Raw genomic sequence first — 14,238 nt, forward strand, 5'->3', positions numbered from 1 at the left:
GCGTGTGCAAGAACTCCTCCTTCCCCGCGCACGTGTGCGAGAACTCCTTCCTTCCCGCGCACGTGTGCGAGAACTCCGTCCTTCCCGCGTGCGTGTGCGAGAACTCCGTCCTTCCCACGCGTGTGTGCGAGAACTCCGTCCTTCCCACGCGTGTGTGCGAGAACTCCGTCCTTCCCGCGCGCGTGTGCGAGAACGCCGTCCTCCCGGGACCTGACGTCAGACGTCGCCGTTACCGAGTTGCAATGCTCTCTGCGCCCCGGCGGCTTCCCTCGGGCCCCGTTCCGTGCGCACCCGGCCGGCCCTGGGCGTAGACCCCGGTGGGGCCGAGGGGCGGCCACGGCCCCCTCCACCACCGCGACCGCCACCCCCCCCCCCGACCCCGCCAGTGAGAAGATGCGATTGTCCCTGACCGTGAGCGGGCGGCTATAAATAAAGGGTGATAATTAGCAAATAATAGGCTTCACTGTGCCGCCCGAGCTGCCCTCCCGTCTGCCCGCGTGGGGAGCCCTTTCTTCCCTGGGTCCCTGTGAGGGAGGCCCGCCGGCCAGCCTACCCCCCCCCCCCCGCAGGCAGGGGCCTCGATTTCCCCCCCACCCGGGCAGGCGCCCCCTCCTAGGGCGGGTACCTCGGTCAGTGGCCAGTGCTCCCTCCCTCCCTGCCCACCCGCCCTCGTGCCGTCTGACCGCAGGTCCTGGGGGGGACGGGGGCCGTGACAGCAGGATGCCGTCACGGCTGCCGGCGGCCCAGACACAGCGGCCCTTCTGTGAGGACCGCCCTGCCCTTTGACCCCGCTTCCCGTCTAGGTCATTCCTTCCCGGGAGACCCGGGTCACTGCGGGGCCGCTGCCTCCTTCCCGTCCGCGCGCACACGGCGTGGTTCTCGCACGCCGTTCGGGCTCTGGCGCCGCACGCACGGCCCGTCAAGTGGAGATCCGGTGAGGGACAGGGGAGAGCTCCGGGCCCTGGCTCGCGGGCCCCTCCTCGGCCGTCCTGGGGGTGCAGCTCCGGGCCCTGGCTCGCGGGCCCCTCCTCGGCCGTCCCGGGGGGTGCAGCTCCGGGCCCTGGCTCGCGGGCCCCTCCTCGGCCGTCTCGGGGGTGCAGACGTTGGCGTCCGGTCACGTCGGGGGAGCTGGGGTGGGGTGGGAAAGGTGTGCGCCGGGGAGAGCAGTCCCGGGTCAGAGGTGCGCACCCCGGCCATTGCCTTGGGCTGGGACTCGCTGTAGCTTCCTGGGGTCACCGCGGGCTGGGACTCGCCGTAGCTTCCTGGGGTCGCCGCGGGGTGACCGGAAGCCACCGCCTGTCTGGGGGCGGCGCGCCTTGGCCACGCGGTGCTTCCGAGGGGGCCCGTGTCTCCGGAAGCCCGGGGTGATCACCAAGCGACTGCCGGACCAATGGCTCAGGCGCCAGAGCTCAAGCGCCGCGCGCGTCGCGCTGGGGCCGGGGGCCGGCTCTCTCCTTTCCTCCGGTTCATTCACCCGTCCGGCCTCGCCTCCGCGAAGCAACGGCCGGGCGGGACTGAGAGGGCTCCGGTCACGTGGCGTTCCCGCCCGGAACCTGCAGAATAAACCCACAGTGCAGGTCGGGGGCTCGGCGGTGTCCACACCCGGAGCCTCCTGGCGCTGGTGTTCCTTTTCCCGTGTGTGTGTGGGTGGGGGTGGGGGGGTTGCAGTCCCATAGTGATTCCTTTTCCTGTGGGATTGGGGGTGCAGTCCCCCGGTTGTAGGGTGGCAAGCCCCAGACCCCGGGAAGACGGCTCTACGAGCGTGGCCGGGTCCCGGTGAGCCTCGGCCAGCCCGGGGCCTGGGCCCTGGAACTGCCGTTCCCCTCGTCCGTGACGTGCGTGGGGAGCTTGACCCCGGACGCGCGGACGGGCTCCGCGCACCTTCTCACACCTCCGTGGAGACGGCCGTGTGCCCCACGGGAGGCTGCGTGTGCGGCCCCGCCTCGCCTCGCCCCAGCTCCGCGTCTGCCCCGTGGACCCGTGGTCTCCCGGCGCCCCGGCCCCGCGCTGGCCGACGCTGGGAAGTGCCCTCCGTGGGTGGGCGCTGCAGGGGAGGCCAGCCTGGCGTCCGGACCCACGGAGGGGCCTGCCACCCACGCCCCAACTCCCCAGGCCGCCACTGCGCGCCCCGCGGCGCCGACGGGCAGGCGGCGGGCGGGCAGAGCCTCACCAGCCCGGACAGGGGCGGGGAGGGGCGGGGCGGGGCAGGGGCGGGGCAGGGGTGGGGCAAGGAGGGGCAGGGCAGGGAGGGGTGGGCAGGGCAGGGGCAGGGGCAGGGGTGGGGCAGGGCAGGGAGGGGTGGGGCAGGGGTGGGGCAGGGAGGGGCGGGGCAGGGAGGGGTGGGGCAGGGCAGGGGCAGGGGCAGGGGTGGGGCAGGGAGGGGCAGGGCAGGGAGGGGTGGGGCAGGGCAGGGGCAGGGGTGGGGCAGGGAGGGGCGGGGCAGGGGCAGGGGCGGGGCAGGGGCGGGGCAGGGGCAGAGCAGGGGCAGGGGCAGGGGTGGGGCAGGGCAGGGGCAGGGGTGGGGCAGGGCAGGGGCAGGAGCAGGGGCAGGGGTGGGCGCAGGGGCAGGGCAGGGCGCGCACACTGCCAGCCAGCAGTCAGGTGGCCCTGGCTGGAGTGGCCGCCTCCCCCGCCTGTCCGAGTCCCCTGACCGGGGCAGCAGGGCTCAGGGTGGAGTCTGCACGGATGTCCTCCACCGTGGGGCCCAGGTCCCCCAGGTGCAGAACCGGCTGTGACCAGCTTCTGGGGGTGGGGCGTGGCAGAGGGCGGGGTGAGGGACCGTCCCCCCCCCCCCGGGGGGCCAGCCCAGCCCCACACCGAGGAGCCATCTCTGCCCCAGGGGATCCACCGCCCTGTCCGCCCCCCGGCAGCCGACCCAGGGCTTGTGGCGGACAGCGCCGCCCGTCCGTGTGGCCGGGCCTCAGGCCTGCTCCTGCACCGGGAAAGGCCAGGGCGAGGCCCGGCCCTTGAGTGACGGCAGGCGGGCGTCTGTGGGGACCCCGGGCCCTTGGGGGGGGCGGGCAACAGGTGAGAGCTTGAGAGGCCTGGGCCTCTGCCAAGAGTTGTTTACATGGCAGGTCAGACCCAGCCCTCCCCTAGCTCTGCCGGCAGAGTCTCCCTCCCTCCTCTGCTCCCTCCCTCCCTCTCACCCTGCCCTCCCCCGCCTGTCCCTCCGTCTCAGGGCTTCTGGTTCCTCTCTCCATCTTACGCACGTTTTAAAAATGGATGGAGACTCTCGGCCCGGCCCGGCAGTTTTCCGTGCCGGGAGACACAAAGCCGAGGTCCTCCGGGAGCCCGGGAGCCCTTTTTCCACCACGTGACCGCAGCCCGGGTGTGGGTGGCGGTGCGGTCCCCGCGGGCCCCACCTGCGGGGGCGGGGGTGGGGCGCGGCTCCCGCGGTGACAGCGCCCCTGCTCTTCCCGCAGATGAGATCATGCACCAGGACATCGTCCCGCTGGGGGCCGCCGACATCCAGGAGCAGCTGAGGAAGCGCTTTGCCTACCTGTCCGGTGAGCGGCGGGGGGGGGGGGGGGGGGGAGCGGAGGGGGGGGAGCCGGGAGGCTGGGGGGAGGGCGGTCCACGCCGGGCCTTGCAGCTCCCTGGGTGTGGACGGCGGAGTCTGCCCAGGCCGCCGGCTGTGGGGAGAAGCCGGACGCACGGCCCCCCCTCACGCTGCGGCAGGGTCCCCATCTGTTTCCTCCGCCCGTAACACCACACCCCAGGCTGCGGGGAGGGGCGGGGGGCGGGCGGGCGGGCGTCCAGGAGAGATGTGCATTCGCTAGCTGGTGGTGCAGGCCTGTAATCCCAGCTACTCAAGAGGTGGAGACGGAAGGACCACGAGTTCAAAGCCAACCTGAGCGAAATCAGTGAGACCCCCCTTCTCTCTCTTTTTTTAAAAAAAGTAAATGAATAGAAATAAAATAGCGAAGGGGCATACGTGGCTCAAGTGGTAGAGTGCTTGCTTAGCAAGTGTGACTGCCAGTAGCTCGCGTGCACACACGCACGCACACGCACACACACACACACAGAGCGTGGGAGTGCAGGTCTCAAGAAGATGAGGTCGGAACCGCCCTGGCTCGAGGGCTGAGCCACCCAAGCTTGTGAAGAGGCTGCGGCATCCGCGGCCTGACCCCCTCACCCCCCGAAGGCCCCGACCCTGACGTCCGTCCGTGTTACGCTACCCGGGGCTGCCCCGCCGTGGGCCGTAGGTTCCCGGGAGTCAGGCTCGCTGCACACACCTGTCCCCGGCCGTGCCGAAGCAGCAGCCTGGTGCGCCCAGGTCACTCACTGGGCTCAGGTCGGTCGCGGCTTTCCTCAGTGGGCGGGGCCTCGTCGGCCCGCGCCGCAGACTCCAGAGCACCGGGTCACACCGCGGGCTCCTCATCTGGCTGCCACAGGCCCTGGCATGGTGCCTTCCCGGCGCTCCCAGCCCCTCTGTGCCCGGGGGTGGCCTGTCCGTGCCAAGGGGCTGGGCCACGCCAGGGTGCCCTCTGTGCCAGGGGGCCCGTCCGCTGCTTCCTGCTGCTGCCCTCCAGAGGGCGCCTGTGCTTGTGTCTGACCCCGGCCGGGCTCCCAGCCCCGGGCTTTGTTCTCCGGCCAGTTGGGATAGGAGAGGCGTGAGAGGAGGTTGCGTCCCAGCGCGGGCTGGCCTAGGCTTCTGTCTTCATTCTCTCCTCACCTGGCCGGTCCCTGCCACGCTCGGCGCCTGGACTACGACGTCAGAGACCTCGACGTCCGGGAGCTCAGGCCTTCCGACGGGGCGGGGCGGGGCCTCACCCCCTGGGCGTGGGCTGGGGACACTGGGGGGCGGCCGAGGCCCCATGGGGGCTCGGTGTGCCCGCCCAGCGCCACAGCGTGTGATCTGGCGTGACCGGCATGGTTTGAATCCCGGTCCCCCCACTGGAAGCCACCGGAAGCGGAGCAGGGACAGGAGCCTGGCCGTGACCTCCCTCGCCTGGACGGCGGCGGGGCAGCCCCGAGGGGCACCGGTGCTCTAGAACGTTCCCACAGGACGGAGCCTGTGCTGCTAGGAGCTGCATGGTTGGGTGTTGCACTCGGCGTGAGCAGAGCAAGCCCACCCCGCCCCGCAGCACGGAGACCAGCCATGGAGTGGCCAGCTAGGTGGAGAGGCTGTGCGTTCCGTGGCGTGTTCCCACGGCAGGGAGAGGCTGTGCGTTCCCGTGGCATGTTCCCAGGGCAGGGAGAGGCTTGCGTTCCATAGCGTGTTCCCACGGCAGGGAGAGGCCTGCGTTCCGTGGCGTGTTCCCACGTGCAGGGAGAGGCTGTGCGTTCCCGTGGCGTGTTCCCGTGGTAGGGAGAGGCTGTGCATTCCCGTGGCGTGTTCCCGTGGTAGGGAGAGGCTGTGCGTTCCCGTGGCATGTTCCCAGGGCAGGGAGAGGCTTGCGTTCCATAGCGTGTTCCCACGGCAGGGAGAGGCCTGCGTTCCGTGGCGTGTTCCCACGTGCAGGGAGAGGCTGTGCGTTCCCGTGGCGTGTTCCCAGGGCAGGGAGAGGCCTGCGTTCCGTGGCGTGTTCCCACGTGCAGGGAGAGGCTGTGCGTTCCCATGGCGTGTTCCCGTGGTAGGGAGAGGCTGTGCGTTCCCGTGGCGTGTTCCCGTGGTAGGGAGAGGCTGTGCGTTCCCGTGGCGTGTTCCCATTGCAGGGAGAGGCTGTGCGTTCCCATGGCGTGTTCCCACTGCAGGGAGAGACTGTGCGTTCCCGTGGCGTGTTCCCACGGCAGGGAGAGGATGTGCGTTCCCGTGGCGTGTTCCCGTGGTAGGGAGAGGCTGTGCGTTCCCGTGGCGTGTTCCCGTGGTAGGGAGAGGCTGTGCGTTCCCGTGGCGTGTTCCCATTGTAGGGAGAGGCTGTGCGTTCCCGTGGCGTTCCCATTGCAGGGAGAGACTGTGCGTTCCCGTGGCATGTTCCCAGGGTAGGGAGAGGCTGTGCGTTCCCGTGGCGTGTTCCCGTGGTAGGGAGAGGCTGTGCATTCCCGTGGCGTGTTCCCGTGGTAGGGAGAGGCTGTGCGTTCCCGTGGCGTGTTCCCACGGCAGGGAGAGGCTGTGCGTTCCCGTGGCGTGTTCCCACGGCAGGGAGAGGCTGTGCGTTCCCGTGGCGTGTTCCCATTGTAGGGAGAGGCTGTGCGTTCCCGTGGCGTGTTCCCATTGTAGGGAGAGGCTGTGCATTCCCGTGGCGTGTTCCCATTGTAGGGAGAGGCTGTGCATTCCCGTGGCGTGTTCCCATTGTAGGGAGAGGCTGTGCGTTCCCATGGCGTGTTCCCATTGTAGGGAGAGGCTGTGCGTTCCCGTGGCGTGTTCCCATTGCAGGGAGAGGCTGTGCGTTCCCATGGCGTGTTCCCATTGCAGGGAGAGACTGTGCGTTCCCGTGGCGTGTTCCCACGGCAGGGAGAGGCTGTGCATTCCCGTGGCGTGTTCCCGTGGTAGGGAGAGGCTGTGCGTTCCCGTGGCGTGTTCCCGTGGTAGGGAGAGGCTGTGCGTTCCCGTGGCGTGTTCCCATTGTAGGGAGAGGCTGTGCGTTCCCGTGGCGTTCCCATTGCAGGGAGAGACTGTGCGTTCCCGTGGCGTGTTCCCAGGGTAGGGAGAGGCTGTGCGTTCCCGTGGCGTGTTCCCGTGGTAGGGAGAGGCTGTGCATTCCCGTGGCGTGTTCCCGTGGTAGGGAGAGGCTGTGCGTTCCCGTGGCGTGTTCCCACGGCAGGGAGAGGCTGTGCGTTCCCGTGGCGTGTTCCCACGGCAGGGAGAGGCTGTGCGTTCCCGTGGCATGTTCCCATTGTAGGGAGAGGCTGTGCGTTCCCATGGCGTGTTCCCATTGTAGGGAGAGGCTGTGCGTTCCCGTGGCGTGTTCCCATTGCAGGGAGAGGCTGTGCGTTCCCGTGGCGTGTTCCCGTGGTAGGGAGAGGCTGTGCGTTCCCATGGCATGTTCCCATTGTAGGGAGAGGCTGTGCGTTCCCGTGGCGTGTTCCCATTGCAGGGAGAGGCTGTGCGTTCCCGTGGCGTGTTCCCGTGGTAGGGAGAGGCTGTGCGTTCCCGTGGCGTGTTCCCATTGCAGGAAGAGGCTGTGCGTTCCCGTGGCGTGTTCCCGTGGTAGGGAGAGGCTGTGCGTTCCCGTGGTGTGTTCCCAGGGTAGGGAGAGGCTGTGCGTTCCCGTGGCGTGTTCCCATTGCAGGGAGAGGCTGTGCGTTCCCGTGGTGTGTTCCCAGGGTAGGGAGAGGCTGTGCGTTCCCGTGGCGTGTTCCCAGGGTAGGGAGAGGCTGTGCGTTCCCGTGGCGTGTTCCCGTGGTAGGGAGAGGCTGTGCGTTCCCGTGGCGTGTTCCCATTGCAGGGAGAGGCTGTGTGTTCCCGTGGCGTGTTCCCATTGCAGGGAGAGGCTGTGCGTGTCCGTGGCGTGTCCCCGTGGTAGGGAGAGGCTGTGCGTTCCCGTGGTGTGTTCCTAGGGTAGGGAGAGGCTGTGCGTTCCCGTGGCGTGTTCCCATTGTAGGGAGAGGCTGTGTGTTCCCGTGGCGTGTTCCCACGGCAGGGAGAGGCTGTGCGTTCCCGTGGCGTGTTCCCAGGGCAGGGAGAGGCTGTGCATTCCGTGGCGTGTCCCCGTGGTAGGGAGAGGCTGTGCGTTCCCATGGCGTGTCCCCATGGCAGGGAGAGGCTGTGCGTTCCGTGGCGTGCTCCCATTGCAGGGAGAGGCTGTGCGTTCCCGTGGCGTGTTCCCACGGCAGGGAGAGGATGTGCGTTCCCGTGGCGTTCCCATTGCAGGGAGAGGCTGTGCGTTCCCGTGGCGTGTTCCCGTGGTAGGGAGAGGCTGTGCGTTCCCGTGGCGTGTTCCCATTGCAGGGAGAGGCTGTGTGTTCCCGTGGCGTGTTCCCATTGCAGGGAGAGGCTGTGCGTGTCCGTGGCGTGTCCCCGTGGTAGGGAGAGGCTGTGCGTTCCCGTGGCGTGTTCCCATTGCAGGGAGAGGCTGTGTGTTCCCGTGGCGTGTTCCCATTGCAGGGAGAGGCTGTGCGTGTCCGTGGCGTGTCCCCGTGGTAGGGAGAGGCTGTGCGTTCCCGTGGTGTGTTCCTAGGGTAGGGAGAGGCTGTGCGTTCCCGTGGCGTGTTCCCACGGCAGGGAGAGGCTGTGCGTTCCCGTGGCGTGTTCCCATTGTAGGGAGAGGCTGTGTGTTCCCGTGGCGTGTTCCCACGGCAGGGAGAGGCTGTGCGTTCCCGTGGCGTGTTCCCAGGGCAGGGAGAGGCTGTGCATTCCGTGGCGTGTCCCCGTGGTAGGGAGAGGCTGTGCGTTCCCATGGCGTGTCCCCGTGGCAGGGAGAGGCTGTGCGTTCCGTGGCGTGCTCCCATTGCAGGGAGAGGCTGTGCGTTCCCGTGGCGTGTTCCCACGGCAGGGAGAGGATGTGCGTTCCCGTGGCGTTCCCATTGCAGGGAGAGGCTGTGCGTGTCCGTGGCGTGTTCCCGTGGTAGGGAGAGGCTGTGCGTTCCCGTGGTGTGTTCCCGTGGTAGGGAGAGGCTGTGCGTTCCCGTGGCATGTTCCCATTGCAGGGAGAGGCTGTGCGTTCCCGTGGCGTGTTCCCATTGCAGGGAGAGGCTGTGTGTTCCCGTGGCGTGTTCCCAGGGCAGGGAGAGGCTGTGCGTTCCCGTGGCGTGTTCCCAGGGTAGGGAGAGGCTGTGCGTTCCCGTGGCGTGTTCCCATTGCAGGGAGAGGCGGGGTCCTGGCTCCAGGCGCCTCTCCGTGACCCGTGGCGCATCGTGGGGAGGTGGGCCCCCCACACTCTGGGATTCCACGGGAGCAGCACGCGGGGCACTGGAGGAGGAGCCGGCCGCCCTGCGTTCCCGCGCGTCCTCATCCAGAGAGCAAAGGGCCGGCGTGGCCGCCCGGGACTCCAGGACGCCGGGCCTTACAGCCTGAAAAGCCGTCGGCTGGCCCAGCCGACACTCGGGGGCCCCGCCCCCCAAAGGGCCTTGAACCGGGACGGCTCAGACAGTGGGCAGAGCCTCCACTCGGCAGCAGCACCGGCCTTCCTTGAGAAGCCGGAATTCCAGACGACCAAGCACGCTCAGGAGCGTCTTCAGTCGGGACGGAGGCCGGGGCGCGACCGAGGCGGTGACCGCCGTCTCCCGTCCTCGCTCCGCAGGAGGCTGGGCGCCGGGCCGGCCTGTGAGCGGACGCGCTCGGTCTCCGCTGCGGCCGGGGCGGGGCGGACGCCGCGGGCGCCCAGCTGAGTGGGTGCGTGTCTCCGCAGGCGGGCGGGGGCAGGACGGCAGCCCGGTCATCACCTTCCCCGACTACCCGGCCTTCAGCGACATCCCGGACAAGGAGTTCCAGAATGTCATGACCTACCTGACCAGCATCCCCAGGTACGTGCCGCGGGCGTGGCCGTGGCCGCCGTGGCCGGGTTGAGGGGGCCGCGCGGCGTGGGGAAGGGGCGGGGCTCGCGACGACGCTCCCTGCCCAGCATGGCCATACACCACCTAATTAATCCCCCGTCGCCTCCCCTCCCCCGTCACTCACCCCCCATCTCTCCATCCCTCGTCACCTCCCAACCCCGTCACTTCCCCTCCCCCATGACCCCATCCCCATCGCCTCCCCGCCCCGTCACCTCCCCTCCCCCGTCACTCATCCCCCATCTCCTCCCCGCCCCCGTCACTCACCCCCCATCTCCCCATCCCTCGTCACCTCCCAACCCCGTCACTTCCCCTCCCCCATGATCCCATCCCCATCACCTCCCCGCCCCGTCACCTCCCCTCCCCCGTCACTCACCCCCCATCTCCCCATCCCCCATCTCCTCCCCGCCCCCGTCACCTCCCCTCCCCCGTCACCCCATCCCCCGTCACCTCCCCACCCCCGTCACCCCATCCCCCGTCACCTCCCCGCCCCCGTCACCCCATCCTCTGCTGTCATCTCCGCGCATCGTGATGGCCGCTGACGCCATCGGCCATCAGAGTTGAAGGTGAATAGCGGCTTCAGCTCCTCTGGCTCTGCTCCGCTTCCTCGCACCCGCCACCAGGACTGCCCTGGGCATTGTGGGCTGTGACGCGGCCACGTGAACAGCCCCGCTTCTCCCGCAAAGCCTGGGCCACGGCGACCCCGGGTCCTGGCCGTGCTGCAGGCTGCGGTCTTTGGCTGTGTGGAAGTGCTTAGAGATGGAGGCGGGGGCGGGGCGTCCTAGGGGGCGGGGGCGGGGGTGTACTAGGGGGCGGGGGCGGGGGTGTACTAGGGGGCGGGGGTGGGGGTGTACTAGGGGGTGGGGATGGGGCGTCCTAGGGGGCGGGGCGGGGGCGTCTTAGGGGGTGGGGCGTCTTAGGGGGTGGGGCGGGAGCGTCCTAGGAGGCAGGGGCGGGGCGGGGGCGTCCTAGGGGGCGGGGGCGTCCTAGGGGGTGGGGTGTCTTAGGGGGCGGGGCGTCTTAGGGGGCGGGGGCATCCTAGGAGGCAGGGGCGGGGCGTCCTAGGGGGTGGGGGCGTCCTAGGGGGCGGGGGCGGGGATTCCTAGGGGGCGGGGCGGGGGCGTCTTAGGGGGCGGGGTGGGGGCGTCCTAGGGGGCGGGGCTGGGGTGTCTTAGGGGGCGGGGCGTCCTAGGAGGCGGGGCCGGGGCCTTGGCCCCGTTCCTGCGCCCTGGCGGCCCCGTTATCCGGCCGTCCCTCGGAGGCTGCACACTCTTGGCGGTGAACCGCGCGGGGACTGAGGGCCCAGCACCCCGTGTCTGGAGCTGGAGCCTCCAGATGTGGAGTCACCAGGGGTGCTGGAAGCGGGGTTCCGCAGGCCTTAGGAGGAGCGAGCTGGCGGGGTGAGGCTGCGCGAACCTCACCTAGGGCGGCAGAGCCGCAGGGCGGGCCGGGCCGGGGCCTCCGCATCCATGGCCTGGTGGTCAGTCGGGGGAGGAGGGGCTGGTTTCCCCGTCCCCTCGGGAGCAGCTGGCCTTGTGACCTGGGCCGGAGGTGCCCCGCCAGCCTCGGGAGGGGAGGGGAGGGAGCACAGTGTTCCAGGATATTGGGGGAGTGGGGGGGCTGCAGAGGGGAGGCCGGGAGATGCCTGCCCGGAGCTCAGTTCGAGGAGGTGCTCCTCCGGCCTTTGGGCCCTTGAGCGATAGTCACCCCGTGTTTAGACTCAACCCCCCTCCCCCAGAGCCCGCCAGAGGCTCCAGAAAATGGGCGTTTAGCTGGGCCGTACTTACTCCCATGTTTCCGAGAGGCAGGGCTTGGAGTCGGCCCCATCTCTCCTGTGCTGCGTGCTGGGGCGGGGGGGTGGGGTAGGGGGAGATGGCGTTCAGCAAACCTCACAGGTGGGCAGGAGAGCTATTTCCCAGAGCCCGTGGTGGTGGTGGTGGTGGTGGTGGTCGTGGGGCTGGAACTCAGGGCCTGGGCGCTGTCCCCGAGCTCTTTTGCTCAAGGCTAGCGCTCTACCGCTCAGAGCCACAGCTTCACTTCCGGTTTCCTGGTGGTTAATTAGAGATGGGAGCCTCACCGACGTGCCTGCCGGGGCTGGCTTTGAACCCCGATCCTCAGATCTCGGTCTCCCGAGTAGCTAGGATGGCGGGCGTGAGCCACCGGTGCCCCGTGAGAGCGCGGGTTTTGTACCGGAGGCTCACGGCTGGGCCCGTCGCTCGGAGGTGTGCGCCCTGCCGTCTCCCTGGGCCTTTCCCCTGTCCGCGGAGGGAGAGTTGGGGCGTGGCTCCCGACGGAGCCCTGCGAAGGCTTCCTGGTACATTTCTCGCGGTGCTGGAGGGCAATGAGGAGAGAGGCGGTGGGCCGGAGGGGAGGGGGGCGGTGGGCAGGAGGGGAGGGGGCGGCGGGCAGGAGGGGAGGGGGCGGCGGGCAGGAGGGGAGGGGGGCGGCGGGCAGGAGGGGAGGGGGCGGCGGGCAGGAGGGGAGGGGGGCGGCGGGCAGGAGGGGCGGGGGGCGGCGGGCAGGAGGGGCGGGGGACGGCGGGCAGGAGGGGAGGGTCCCAGGGGTCCCGCTGGCCGCTGCCGTCAGGATGCTGCCTGGCCCGGCGGAGCCCCGGAGCTCGCGGCACCCCCTCCCCCCACCCCGACGCTCCCCAGCCCCCCGCCGCCGCCCCGCCGCGGTCCTCTCCCGAAGTTGCAGCCGCCGTCGCCGGGGGCCTCGCGTTCTGATTTGCGGGGCCGGGTGGCGCGGGCGGGAGGACCGCGCGGCGCGGCGGGAGCCGGGCGTCCCGCGCTGATGGCGGGGTCTCTCTCCATTTCAGCCTGCAAGACGCCGGCATCGGGTTCATCCTGGTCATTGACCGAAGGCAGGACAAATGGACGTCCGTGAAGGCGTCGGTCCTTCGCATAGCCGTAAGTGGGGTCCCTGCTCTTCCTGCTGAGCGGGGGGGGAGGGGGGGGTCCCGGAGGTGACCCGCTGGGGTTCAGCTCAGCACGGCCCGAGCCCACGGGGCCCACCGGGGCTCCGACCTGCCGGCTGTGTGTGCGTGCGTGCGTGTGTGCACGCGCATGTGTGAGTGGTGAATCCTCGGGGGGGGGGGGGGACTCTCGGGAAGTCCGCTCTTGCGTGTGTGCGCTCTTAAATGGGGCGTGAGCGTTCCGCGCAGGCAGGACGCGGTGCGTCCGTGCTCGGGCTGGAGGATGGAGACCGCGGCTCCCCCCACACCCCTGCGGGCCACTCGGTCTGTACGCGGGGGAGCAGCCGCCTCGGCCCGGAGACCCCGCGGCCCCCCGGCAAGCCCGGCCCGCCGGCACCGTCTCCGAGGGGCGAGAGGGAGCTGGCAGGAGTGTTATTTTCGGAAGTCTCTCCCTCCCACCTACACGCTATATGGCGCGCTTCCTCTGAGCTGAGCTCACCCACACTCCCTCGCCCCCCGCCAGCTGCCGCGTGTCAGCTGCTGGGTGCCGGGTGCCCTGTCCCTGGGGGCTGGCCCTCCCGGCCCCTCCAGGCCTCCCGCCCTGGGCCCCTCCCCGTCCTGGCCTCCTGCCCTGGGCCTCTGCCCCTCCTCCTGGGCCTCTGCCCCTCCCGGCCTCCCGCCCCGGGCCCCTCCCCCTCCCGGCCTCCCACCCTAGGCCTCTCCCCCCTCCCGTCCTCACACCCTGGGCCTCTGCCCCTCCCCCTGGGCCTCTGCCCCTCCCCCTGGGCCTCTACCCCTCCCGGCCTCCCGCCCTGGGCCTCTTACCCCCAGCCACCCCTCAGGCCCCAGCCACTCGGAGGCCCAGGTCTTGCCCTGCACGCTGCCGGGAGAAGAACGGGGGGCGCGAGGTCTGCTCCGATGCTCTCAGCCTGCTGTGGGGGACCCCGGCCCCCCGCCTCGCTGGGGCTCCCTGTGGGGTGCCCCCTCCGCCGCCCGCACCGTGCCTCCCACGCGCCGTTCGTCTGAGCACATCCCAGCGCGCCATGGGCTCCCAACAGGCCCGCCTGGCCCCCCCACGGCCACGCCCTCCCCGGCCCCGGGGTAAAGTCACGCGCTCTCAGCTCGCTGTCACGCTCGCTCGCACACGCACACGCGTGCGCACACACACGCACATGCGCACACACACACACGCCCCTCGGTGCCTCAGCTCAGATGGCTTTGCAGGTGCAGTGTAGAGGGCATCTGTGTGTGTGCGGACACCTGAAGGCACCCCCCCCTCGGGGCAGAGGGACACACCCCTCCCCACAGGTGGGGTGGGGAAGGGCCGGGAGCCAGGCCTGGGCCTGGCCCCAGGCTCTCCCCATCACCAGTGGGGGGAGGGGCATGCCTCGGGCCGGCAGGGCCTGCCCTCCCCACTCTCCCACCCTCATGGAGACAGTGGCAGCTTCCCGGGGCCTGGGGGGTGCCAAGTTCACCCCGGGGGGCTTCCCGGGGCCTGGGGGGGTGCCAAGTTCACCCCGGGGGGCTTCCCGGGGCCTGGGGGGGTGCCAAGTTCACCCCGGGGGCTTCCGGGGGCCTCGCCCTGTGTCCCGGGCTCCTAGCCTCGGTGCCGGTGGACATCCGCCGAGTCTGTCGGGTGCAGTTAGGGCAGAGCTGGGGAGATGGCGCAGGCTCTGCGGCCGACAGGAGGTGGCGGGAGGAGGTGCGCGTCCTCCCAGGCCCTGGAGGGCTTGTCGGGTTAATGAACGCCGACCAGGCCGCTGTGGCTGCTGCCGGTGGCACCTTTGTCCAGATTCCACGGCCAGCGTGGGGACCCGTGGGGACTGCCCTGTTCTGCCCCGCCCTGTTCTGCCCCGCCCCGCCCCCGGGCTCTCACTCAGACCCCGAGGTCACCCCCCTCTCAACCCCAGGAGCAACGTTCAGATGACACGTTGTTGCCGTTGGCT

The 14,238-nt window shown here is 70.4% G+C and overlaps 1 protein-coding gene across 1 annotated transcript in view; it reads left to right on the top strand.

The window, feature by feature from the left end:
• Positions 1-14,238, top strand: part of LOC125345518 (guanine nucleotide exchange factor DBS-like) — a 928,411-nt gene that overhangs the window by 878,266 nt on the left and 35,907 nt on the right. The window contains 3 exon segments of the mRNA XM_048337652.1: positions 3,426-3,509; positions 9,237-9,351; positions 12,197-12,287. Of these exon segments, the coding sequence (XP_048193609.1) occupies positions 3,426-3,509; positions 9,237-9,351; positions 12,197-12,287 (290 nt within the window).

The sequence above is a fragment of the Perognathus longimembris genome, unplaced genomic scaffold (assembly GCF_023159225.1).
Source record: "Perognathus longimembris pacificus isolate PPM17 unplaced genomic scaffold, ASM2315922v1 HiC_scaffold_5797, whole genome shotgun sequence".
Classification (NCBI taxonomy): Eukaryota; Metazoa; Chordata; class Mammalia; order Rodentia; family Heteromyidae; genus Perognathus; species Perognathus longimembris.